Source organism: Perissodus microlepis, chromosome 16 (genome assembly GCF_051167445.1).
Source record: "Perissodus microlepis isolate ML-2025 ecotype Zambia chromosome 16, ASM5116744v1, whole genome shotgun sequence".
Classification (NCBI taxonomy): domain Eukaryota; kingdom Metazoa; phylum Chordata; class Actinopteri; order Cichliformes; family Cichlidae; genus Perissodus; species Perissodus microlepis.
The window spans coordinates 10,396,821-10,409,252 of record NC_140476.1 but is presented as its reverse complement, the minus strand read 5'-3'; the positions used below and the strand labels follow the sequence as shown (position 1 = coordinate 10,409,252).

General features: G+C 41.1%; 1 protein-coding gene and 1 pseudogene across 1 annotated transcript; both read left to right on the top strand.

The window, feature by feature from the left end:
- Positions 1-630: 630 nt before the first annotated feature.
- On the top strand, positions 631-1,545 carry LOC146370432 (olfactory receptor 51E1-like; annotated as a pseudogene).
- Positions 1,546-3,736: 2,191 nt separating this feature from the next.
- On the top strand, positions 3,737-12,187 carry LOC146370431 (olfactory receptor 6C4-like). Its single transcript, XM_084954504.1, has 4 exons — positions 3,737-4,678; positions 6,157-6,332; positions 6,979-7,095; positions 12,022-12,187. Exons 1-4 carry the CDS (start codon positions 3,737-3,739, stop codon positions 12,185-12,187), a joined length of 1,401 nt encoding a protein of 466 aa, XP_084810630.1.
- The last annotated feature ends 245 nt before the right edge of the window (positions 12,188-12,432 follow it).

Genomic DNA, 12,432 nt, shown 5'->3' with positions numbered 1-12,432 from the left:
GACTGTCATGAACAAGGTCACAATTTATGTGACAGTTTGTGCACAAAAACAGATTTTGTTTTTCACATTTAGTTATGCGAGGGCCTAGACTTCACAGTAACACCTCTCTGGCTGTCAACAGAGATTTCAGGAAGTGACTTCAACACAATTGTGGAATCCAAGAAGATTCAAATTACACTTTCTCTACAGAAATGTATGCTAAACTTTAGCATACTCAAGAGAACAATGCCATATAACTATAATTGTTTTGTTTTTTAGCTCAGCACCATCAGTATTAACAGGGTTGCTATGTTTTTGTGTCAGAAATCAACGAGTCAACGATGATGTATGGAGTCAACAACATTACAAAACTCCTCCCATTACCTAATGTTGTTGTGTGGTGTCTACAAATGTGACCAACAACCTATTTTATGAGCAAAACAAAGCTAAAAGTAGTGTAGTGACTGAAGTAGTGAATGAACCATAGTCTGGTAGGTATGGAGATACCAGTTATGATTAATATATTGACTGTATTTTATAACACAGCTGTTTCCATGTTCCTTTTCCACAGATGCTGTCATTAAGACCATTGTTTCTCAGACCATACCAAACTAAGAAATGATTTCCGTGTCACTGACTCTATGAAGTGAAATGGAAAACAGCACTCTGTCATTTTACTTTCGCTTCACCATGTTTGCAAACATCGGACATTACCGCTTTATAGCCTTTATTTTTTGTCTTCTGCTCTTCATCTTTACCATCTTTACTAATCTTCTCATGATAGTGGTAATATCCCAACAAACAACATTACATGAGCCCATGTATATTTTCATTGCATGTTTATCTGTTAATGCTTTGTATGGGTCTTCAGGTTTCTTCCCCAGATTTCTCATGGACCTTCTGTCTGACACTCATTTGATCTCACGTCCTGCTTGTTTCACTCAGATCTATGTAATTTACTCATATGCATCCTGTGAACTGACTGTTCTCAGTATTATGGCTTATGACAGATATATAGCTGTTTGCCTTCCTTTACACTATCACACAAAGATGACTCTTGAAACTGTTGTGAAGTTGACAGCACTGGCTTGGATTTTTCCTGCATTTTCTCTTGCAGCATGTCTTTGTTTGTCTGCCACACTTCCTTTATGTGGCAATGAGATCCACAAAGTGTTCTATGCTAACTGGAATGTAGTCAAATTGTCTTGTGTTAACACTGCTGTCAACAATGTTGTAGGTATGCTTTTGACTGTAGCCACAATTTTCCTTCCCCTCTTTTATATCCTCTACACCTATTTATGAATTGTGTCTATTTGCTGGAAAAGCTCAGCAGAATTTAAGGGTAAGGTAATAGAGAGCTGTCTGCCACACACAATTTCATTTGTGATTTATTCTATCGCTGGATTTTGTGATGTTGCCTTGAGCCGGAATAATCTTGAAGTGACTAATCCATTTATAGCTGTCATTTTATCACTGGTTTTTGTTGTGATTCCTCCAGCTTTAAATCCTCTTGTGTATGGCCTTAAATTACCAGAAATTAGAAAACATATTTTAAGGTTGTTCTAGTATGAATGATGATCATTTGGAAGACTATGATTCTACATACATAAATGATTTATGACCCCATTATATTTTAAACAGAAAGACTTTTTTTGTGGCAAATCTTGTGTTTATGATGCCTACACTGTATTCTTTATATATGAAACAACCTGAAATATGATCAGTCTGTCTCTGTTAGTGGGCTGCTTACCACAGGTTAGCAGTAGTTAAACTTGACCCACCTCCATCCATCCATCCATTCGCTTCCGCTTGTCCTTTTCAGGGTCGCGGGGGGCGCTGGAGCCTATCCCAGCTGTCATAGGGCGAGAGGCGGGGTACACCCTGGACAGGTCGCCAGTCTGTCGCAGGGCCAACACACAGGGACAGACAACCATTCGCACTCACATTCATTCGCACATTCACACCTAGTGACAATTTGGATTATCCAATTAACCTATCCCCACAAGCTGCATGTCTTTGGACGGTGGGAGGAAGCCAGAGTACCCGGAGGGAACCCACGCAAACACGGGGAGAACACGCAAACTCCACACAGAAAGACCCCGGCCTGATGTTGGAATTGAACTCAGGACCTTCTTGCTGTGCGGCAACCACCGTGCTAACCACTGTGCCACCGTGCTTGACCCACCTGTCTTAGCTAATTATAGGTAATAGCTAATTTTAACCTTCAACCTTTCTTTTAGCGGAAAAATTCTTGAAATAGTAGTTTAGTAGTAGTAAATGATGATGAAAGCTAACTGATCATCTGCAGAGTAATGGTTTGTGAAGAGTTTCAATCAAGCTTCAGAACATCACAGTACAAAAAACAGCATTAGTAAAGATTGAAAATTATGTTCTTATGGCCTCTGACAGTGGAATCATCTCTGTGCTCGTTCTTCTAGATGTCAGTGCAGTGTTTGATAATGCTGACCATAATATTTTATCACAGCAATTTGAGAGTACCATAGGTATTACAAGTACTAGGCTGCAGTGCTTTAAATCATATCTATCTACCAGACTGGAATTTGTTCATGAAAATGTGGAGTCCTATTCACACTCTAAGGGTAATGATAGAGTTCCACATGGTTCTGTGGTAGGACGAATTCTTTTTATATTCCACGTTTCTCTTAGGCATATCATACATTATCAGTGCTATGAAGATTATAACTAGCTCTATCTATCAATGAATGCCACACACCATATTTTAGTGATTCTAAATTGATATGAAACTGAGCTTATTATACTTGGCCATAAAATGTTAGAAATTGGGTATCCAACTAGATACTCATTCTATATAAACATGCAACAATAAAACCAGAGGTTGAGTAAGTAACTATTAATAATAGTGAATTTACTTATACAGCAATTTTCAAAACAGAATTACAAAGTGCTTCACATTTTGAATAAAAGCCACAGATACACGTTTTAGCATACAGATATAAAGACACATAATCAACCATGCGGTCAGACATTCCCAAATACAGCTAAGGAATGCTGTTCCAGGTTTTTTTTTTGGATGCCAAAGATGAAAAAGCACTGTCAGCTCGGGGTTTAAAATTAGAGTGTGGGACAGTTAGGAGACTGGTTAGTGGATCTGAGAGCCCTGCTGCAGTGATAAGGTCTTATAAGCTCATCTATATAAGTACGGGCCTGTTCATGTAGAGCTTTATATGTTACTAACAGGGTTTAAAGTGGATTCTGAATTTCACTGGGAGCCAGTGAAGGGATGCAACAACAGGTGTAATATTTGAGTCGTGGTTAGATTCTTGGTGGTGTGTTCTGCACCAACATGTGACCAGTGGTGTTCTATACTGCATATTGGTATTGATCCAATATCAAGTAAATACAGGGAGGGCATTGGCAATGCCAATAGAGATACCAATAATTTTAACCTATAAATCAGCTTATATAGTGAAAAGGAGTGTTTCATGATTTATGAGAATTATCATCAACATGCAAGTTCTGAACAAATTTTAATGATGACTAAATCTCTGTGATCACTAAATCACAAAACACACCTTTCAGCTTTTGATGCACCACTTCAAGCTAACTACGTAATGCCGTTAACACAAAGCGTATATAAACCTCTGGTGACATACTCTTTGAGGGAGACAGTCGACAGACAGTCTTCTTTTTACTGTGACACTAATTTCTACAAATGTAATGTTCTCTTGTTGCAAGTGTGAAATGACATCTTAAAAAGGTAAACTACAATTTTATTATGGATAATGTGTCAGTAGTTACTGTTTTTACTCTCTCAGGTTTAAGTGGTATAGCAAACTACAAGATCACTATCTTTATTTTTACGTTACTATGTTACTGTGTGATTTGGCTGGTAAATTTGACGATAATTGTGACAGTCATTGTGGATAAAAGCCTTCATGAACCCATGTACATCTTCCTCTGCAATCTGTGTTTCAATGGACTCTATGGGACAGCTGCATTTTATCCCAAGTTTCTCTACGATCTTCTATCCACCACTCATGTCATCTCTTATGCAGGATGCCTTTTACAGGGTTTAATGGTGCACTCTTCAATTTGTACGGACTTCTCTCTTCTAGCTCTCATGGCATATGACAGATACGTGGCTATATGTCGACCTCTTGTGTACCACTCTCTGATGACTACACAAAGAGTTTGTATCTTTGTATTTTTTGCTTGGATTACTCCCTTTTACCTGATATTAATGAGTACAATAACAACAGCAACATCGAGGTTATGTGGCTCACACATACCAAGAATTTACTGTATAAACTGGTTAATTTCTAATCTAGCTTGCTCTGCCTCTGTAGCTACAATTATTATTCCCGCTTTTAATTACACCTTTTATTTTGGTCATGCCGTTTTTGTTTTCTGGTCTTATGTACATCTGATCAAAACATGTCAGTCATCCAAAGAAAACTGGAACAAATTCATGCAGACATGTGTACCACATTTATTCTCTTTAGCAGTTGTTGTTCTGTCTTTTCTTTTTGATATGTTATACATGCGATTTGGCTCAAAGGAAATACCACAAAGTTTTGAGAATTTCATGGCAATGGAGATTCTCTTCATTCCACCAATTATTAATCCCCTCATGTATGGATTCAAACTGACACAAATTAGAAACAGAGTTTTGAATTTTATATGTGGTAAAAGTTCAACTTTGAGACAAAAATTACAAGTGTTTCTGCACAGAGGAAACTTTTTTTAATATATGTACATATGTAATTTAAGAGAAATGTTTATATTTCTATGCTTAAGATAGAAGATGTGTTATGTAACTTGGAACACAATAAAATAAAATTTACAAAAATAATATGTTTGTTTCTTAGTTTAAATTAAAGTCTAACTTTAACTAAGTTTCTTAGTTAAAATCAGACAACTATTTTCATACCTGTAGCCTTTCACACATCTATGCTATGCATTATATTTGGTGTCTTATATTTATCAAAAGTTTATTTCTTTTTATCTTTTAACATCTGAATCTCTGTGAGTTATAAAGAAGAACATGAGCACACAAGGCTAGAAGCCTGATAGCTAGATGCCCACCAACTGTCACAGCAGTGTCAAAACTGTTTTACCAGTGGATTTGTGGTTTTTTATATCTTTTTCATTAGCTTGCATATATTGCATGAATTAATTACATATAATAAACTACAACCACTTAAGATCATATAGACATTGCAGTGTCCATAAGCGTATGCATCCGATCGTTCTTCTGGATTTTAAACATTTAATAACAATAAAGGAGTGAAACTACGCACATTTTCTACACATTTTTTATGTATTTAACACTTTGAGGTGTTACTGGGGTTATTGAAAATGTGTATATGTGCGTATGTGTATATACGTATGTATGGATAGATAGAAACATATATGTATATACATTTTTAAAAAAATGAATAATAAAAAAAAAATAAAGAAAATACACATGGCATATAATGTAATTGCAAGGAGGTATTTCTGTAGTCTATTGATTACTAGATAGTGGAAAAGGGGTGGCATTAAATAAGCTTATGCTTCTTCCTGCTCCTTTTTGAACATGAAAGTTATTTGTAGTTGTGGTTGCTCGTTTTCCTTTTGTTTTGCTTTGTTCATTTGTCTCTTTTAATTCTATGTTGTTGTACTTTTTCAACATGTTCAAAATAAAGATTCAATCAATCAATCAATTTAAGTCTGTCAACACACACAGTCTCCCTACGACCCCCAAAGTCGTAGGGAAACAAAATGCTTCCGGCCCAGTTCGATAACCCTAAACGGGCCGTCATACAGTGGATGCAGTGGTGTCCTGTGGGCATCGTGCCTGACAAAAACAAACTTAGCAATCTCTAAAGTCTTTGGGACCAAGGTGTCAGGCAGGCAATCGTGCACATGACCAGGAACGCGAATCGAGCGCAATTGAGGGTTAAGAGACAGCACAGATGGATCAAAGCACGGGGGAGGGGCTCTCTACCAAGGATTCACTGGGAACGTGGAGGAGCTGACCAAGAACCACTTCAGCTGGAGACACGCGATCCTCCTTAACTGCAGAGCGCAGCCCAAGCAAAACCCACGGGAGGCAGTCAACCCAGTTGTCATCCTTTAAGGAAGCACGAAGCGCAGCTTTAAGTGACCTGTGGAACCGCTCACACATCCCGTTGGCTTGCGGTTTGTATGCAGCGGTGCAATGGACCCCAGTCCATCGGCTATGGCCGACCAAAGCTCCAAAACGAACTCAGGGGACCGAAATGCGAAACCCAAGTTGACAAAAATGCTCTGGCCACCACTGCTACGGTCATGGGCACCAGAGGTATCACCTCTGGCCACTGGGTGGTGCAGTCAACGATGGTCAAAAGGTGTGTGAAACCTTGTGACTGCAGCAGGGGGACCCACCAGATATACATGCACATGATCAAAACATTTGCCGGGGATGAGGAACTGCTCAAGGGGCGCCTTAGTGTGTTTATGGACCTTCGCATGCTGGCATGGAGCACACGCTGCTGCCCATTCCTTCACAGATTTATGATGGCCTGGCCAAACAAAGTTGGACCTGACCAGTTTAACAGAGGCCCGGATCCCTGGATGAGATAGAGCATACATCGAGTCAAAAACGCGACAACGCCATAAAAAGGGAAACACCAGGCGTGGGTTGCTGGTGGAAACGTCACAGACCAGGAGAGGACCGCCATCCTCCACGGGTCTGTCCTCCAGCATGAGGCCTGTCTGCACAGATTTAAGTGCAAGGATGTCTGGGTCACCACTCTGATCAGCAGCCATGGCGGAGTAGTCTATGCATAAACATGGGACAGTGAACCACGTGGTTGGACTTACCAGCCACATACTGAATGTCCGTGGTAAATTCAGAAATGGCTGCCAAATGGCGCACTCCACGCGTGTGGTAAAGTTATGACCCTAGAGAAAAAACCAAAAATGACGCATTGCCAGGTGGAGAGCCAGTAGCTCCCTGTCAAAAACGCTGTATTTGCGCTTGTTGTCGCGTAGCGTGCGGCTGAAAAAGGCAAGCGGTTGCCAGCAACCTGACATTCGCTGTTCTAGCACAGCACCCACCACTATGTCCAACGCATCGGTGGTCAACGCAATCTGCGCCGATGGGGATGGGTGGGTCAGTAGGGCAGCATTAGCTAATGCATACTTAGCATCGGAAAATGCCTGGACACGTTCCGGGAGCCAGTCAACAGAGTCATTAGCCTTTTTACCCTTCAACATGCTGTACAGTGGCTGCAGCAGGTGTGCAGCTCGAGAAAGTGGTTGTAAAAGTTCACTATCCCCAGGGTTCATACGCCTTTTTCGGTGGCAAATTCAAGCACTTCTTAAGCACTTTCAAGGTCCCTTTTCAAGCTTTTAAAAACTGTTTATCTTGCCAATCTGTTATTTTCTCATTTTGACATACTGTATCAGCACAATTTATCTAAATTCATACAAAATTTAAAATATGAGTAGAAAGTGATGTTTTTGACTGTAAAAACCACAAGCATGTTTAACAAATCATTGTCATAAATGCAAATAGAAATTGTACATTTTAAAAAAATATGCACAAGTTTTGCAAACAAAGTTATATGGTACTATTTACCTAAAAATGCAGCCAAGGCTCAGACATTTTTTATATAACCATTTAAAAGTATTTACAGAATAATCAGCTGTTCTGCATCAAATAAGAAGGCACACAAATTGTTTATGTAACTCCAAAAAATAGTTTGTGTCCACTATAACACTGATGAGAACAGCACAGGGATAAATCCTGCAGGTCTGACAGCAGGTGTGTCACTCAGCGTTTACACTGCAATCTGCCTTTGGTGGCTTTTTTGCAGCAACTGTGACGTTCACTAGTAGAACTGACACACACACACAAAACAACGACTACACTACACTCTCACTACACAAGACAACACACTAACTTGAGACTCCAAACACGGTAAACGTCACAAAGCTCTCACGTATCAAAACTCTCTCTCTTTCGCTCACTCGCTCTCTCTCGCTGGTCACTCCTAAAACTTCCCTCTCTTCCCAAAAAACCAAATGCCACATGTTGCCATATCATTTTTTGATTGGTCGACATGGTACATTTTTCCACCAATAGGGAAGGAGTGTTTTTTCTTTTTTTTTTTCACTCACAAGCAAAGCGTGTTTGCTAGCGCTCTCCTTAGAAAACACAGTTTTTACCGTTTCTTCCCGGAGTAAACGCCACTGTTTTATTAAAAAAAAAAAAAAAAAAAAAAAACCCCATCGGTTTTACGTGTCCTATCAACACAATTTAAAAACTGGTATATAGTTTGAAGTCCGCACATTCGACCTAAGTTGAAATGGAGACCCCAGGGGGTTAATCAGAAAGCCTTAAGTTGGATAGTTATGTATTGGGCTAATGTTTAAAGCTCTCACTTGAGTAAATTAACTCATATCACTGCTAAGTAATGTTAGCTAAGTTCACAGCATATTCCATAATAGCGCTGCCATACTGCATCACACTCAGTGCGTTTCAATCATTTCTCCAGCGAGTTTGATAGCTAGCAAAATAATAATCATAATTTTAAAAATAGCATGTGTAACGTACACGTACTGGAAAATTATTTACTAGGACTCACCTATCATGCGCCTGGAGAGCACAAACTCCGCTCTTGTCATTTTCCATCAAACACTCATTAAAACAGCAACCTACAGGTATGTTGTCAAAGGAGCTTGCAAAGAAAAGCGTCTGGACTTCTTTAAGTTTACTTGAAGACGTTTCACCTCTCATCCGAGAAGCTTCTTCAGTTCTAAGGTCAAATGGTGGAGAGTCCCAGATATAAACCTAGTGGGAGTATCCCCCCACAGAGGGACAAAAGGACCCCCTGATGATCTTCTAATCGCCTGAGCCAAGGTGTGAAACTGGGTGTGGGTCCCAATCAGCCAGAGTTTCGGGTGTGTTCATTGTGAAACCTGGCCCCACCTTATCATGCGAATTCCTGAGGTCAGATGGCCCAGGATGTGAGTGGGCGTTAAGGCGTCTGGGAAGGGATCTCAAAACTGGATTATAGATGGCAGAGAGTTGGTGTCGTAAACCCCCGCCTCTGTTCAAAGATGGTCGCTCACAGTGGACATAGATGGCTTCTTTCACTCCTCTTTCAAACCATCTGTCCTCTCTGTCCAAAATGTGAACATTGGCATCCTCGAAAGAGTGTCCTTTATCCTTAAGATGCAGATGGACTGCTGAGTCTTGTCCTGTGGAGGTGGCTCTTCTGTGTTGTGCCATGCGCTTGTGAAGTGGCTGTTTGGTCTCTCCAATGTAGAGGTCTGGGCATTCCTCGCTGCACTGTACAGCATACACCACATTGTTAAGTCTGTGTTTTGGCGTTTTGTCTTTCGGGTGAACCAGTTTTTGTCTGAGCGTGTTGCTGGGTCTGAAATGCACCGGGATGTCATGCTTGGAGAAAACTCTCCTAAGTTTTTCTGATACACCGGCTACATAGGGGATGACAATGTTGTTGCGTCTGTCCTTCTTATCCTCCCTCGTTGGTGTCTGGTCTTCTTTTCTGTGCCTCTTTGCTGACTTTAAGAACGCCCATTTAGGATAGCCGCACGTTTTGAGTGCTTCCTTTACATGTGTGTGTTCCTTCTTTTTTCCTTCAGGCTTAGAGGGAACATGTTCTGCCCGGTGGTGTAGGGTCCTAATTACTCCAAGTTTGTGTTCCAAAGGGTGATGGGAGTCAAAGAGGAGGTGAAACATCTTCAAGTAAACTTATAGAAGTCCAGACGCTTTTCTTTGCAAGCTCCTTTGACTACGATGACCTGGATGACTGAGAACCTTCACAGACCTACAGGTATGTTAGCGCACTCATCCCCGACTGTCCGGGGGAGGGGCGAGGTCACACATTAAAACAGCGGCGCAAGGCAGCCCAGGCGGGGAAATTTTGCTTTTACATTTTGCGACTCATTTTATTTAAAAAACCTGCTCTTGATCCTACGGTTCTTGCAAATTACAGGCCTATCTCCAAAATACCTTTTCTTTCCAAAATTCTTGAAAAGGTAGTTTACAGCCAAATAATGGCCTTCCTGGAAAAGCAAAATGTTTTAGAGGTTTTCCAATCTGGTTTTAAACCCTTTCATAGCACTGAATCAGCCCTTTTAAAAGTTTTTAATGACATATTTTTAGCGACTGATGCTGGGGACTGTGTTGTTCTTGTGCTTTTAGATTTGACAGCTGCATTTGATACCGTGGATCATGCCATTTTATTCTCTCGTTTGGAGCACTGGGTGGGCATTAGGGGCACAGCACTGGAGTGGTTCAGGTCCTACTTGACGGGGCGAACTTTTTGTGTCAGCCTTGGTGACTATGTGTCGTCCTCCGCTCCCCTCTTGTGTGGTGTCCCACAGGGCTCAGTTCTAGGCCCCCTCCTCTTCTCTTTATATCTGCTTCCTCTTGGTTCTGTACTGAGAAAGCACGGCATTGCTTTCCACTTTTATGCTGATGACTGTCAGATCTATGTCCCTCTAAAGAAAAAAGGCAGATACCTTACACAGCCATTACTTCAGTGTCTCGATGACATTAAGGCTTGGATGTCTGTTAACTTTTTAAAATTCAATGATAAAAAGACCGAGGTGATGGTTTTTGGTAGCCCCACTGAGACCCCCAATGTGTATGTAGATTCCCTGGCACGGTATGTTAAGCCAACTGTCACAAACCTGGGGGTCAAAGTGGACTGTGATCTGAAGTTTGATAATCAAATTAAGGCAGTGGTAAAATCTAGCTTCTTTCACCTCAGGCAGCTGGCAAAAATAAAGCCAATTCTTTCACGGCAGCACTTTGAGACAGTGATCCACGCCTTTGTTAGCACTCTGCTGGATTACTGTAATGCACTTTATATTGGGGTCAGCGCATCATATTGTGGCGAGCTCAGACAAGGAGGAGACGGAGGTATCGTTTGGTCTTGCTTCCCGTGAGCTAGCCAGGGAGCACAGCCGTTTATTAACATTTGCAGAAGAGCACACTGCCGCTAGCTAACTGCTCAGCGTGGCAACAACACAGCAACAACACACAGGGCGCCCTCTGACCCCGGAAGGACACACCGTCGCAGCGAGAGGGCGTCACCCATCACCATGGCAACATACACAAAACATAACTGTACAAACAGAACCCCGAACAGCCCTGACCCGCTACAATATATTAGTCATCTACAGAGGGTGCAAAATGCCGCAGCTCGTCTTTTAACAGGCACTCGAAAGTTTGAGCACATTTCCCCTGTTTTAGCTTCACTTCACTGGCTGCCCATTTCTTTTAGGATTCATTTTAAAATTCTTTTATTTACTTTTAAAGCTCTCCATGGCCTAGCCCCATCGTATCTCTCTGAGCTGCTACAGCCTTATACACCCACCCGCTCTCTCAGGTCAGCTGATCAGCTGCTCCTGAAGATACCCAGGACTGGGCGTAAACTTAGAGGAGATCGTGCTTTTGTTGTAGCAGCTCCAAAACTGTGGAACGAGCTTCCTTTAGAGATTAGACAGGCCAGTTCTTTATCTGTTTTTAAGTCACTCTTGAAAACCCACCTCTTTACCCTGGCCTTTGACACCACGTGAGATGTTGGTTTTTTTATTTTTTATTTTTTATTTTAGTTGTTTTTAGGTGATTCGATGCCGTTTTATCTTGTTTTTGTTTTAACATAGGGCTGTTTTAATTTTATGTTTTATGTGTTTTATTTATTTATTTTGCTGTTTTCTGTTATTCTATTGTTTTAACTTATTTTCTGTACAGCACTTTGTTCCTGTGCTGGGTATTTTAAAGTGCTTTATAAATAAAATTGGATTGGATTGGATTATTTCTCTATCTAATAAGAAAACTATTCAATCAGATAGTTGTTTTTGGTGAGTGAAATACAGTTACACTTTCAAGCACTTTTAAGCACCACATCTGAAATTCAAGCACTTTTCAAACCTTGAAAAGACAACATTAAAATGTAAGCATTTTCAAGGATTTCAAGCACCCGTACGAATCCTGTATCCCCCAAAATTCCTGCAGTGCCTTAACAGATGTCATACGCGGAAAATCTGAAACAGCCCGGACTTTGTCTGCCAATGGAACCGCTCCCTCAGCAGAAAAACGGTGTTCCAGGAAATCGAGAACCAGCAACCCAAACTGGCATTTAGACGGGTTAATGATCAGGCCATGCGCCGCCAAGAGCTAAAAAACCTGACGCAGATGGGAAGTGTGCTGCCCCTCTGAGCTGCTGGCCACCAGTATATAATCAAGCTATACAAAAACAAAGGGCAGCCCACGTAAGACCGAGTTCATCAAACGCTGGAAGGTTTGGGTGGCACCTTTCAGGCTGAAAGGCATGTGCAAAAACTTGAAAAGGCCAAACAGAGTAATTACGGCAGTTTGGGGGGGCATCCTCAGTGCACACGGGAATGTGGTAATACCCCTAGTGTAGTGATGTAATATTCCACCCTGTGCTTTGTCACAGTGTT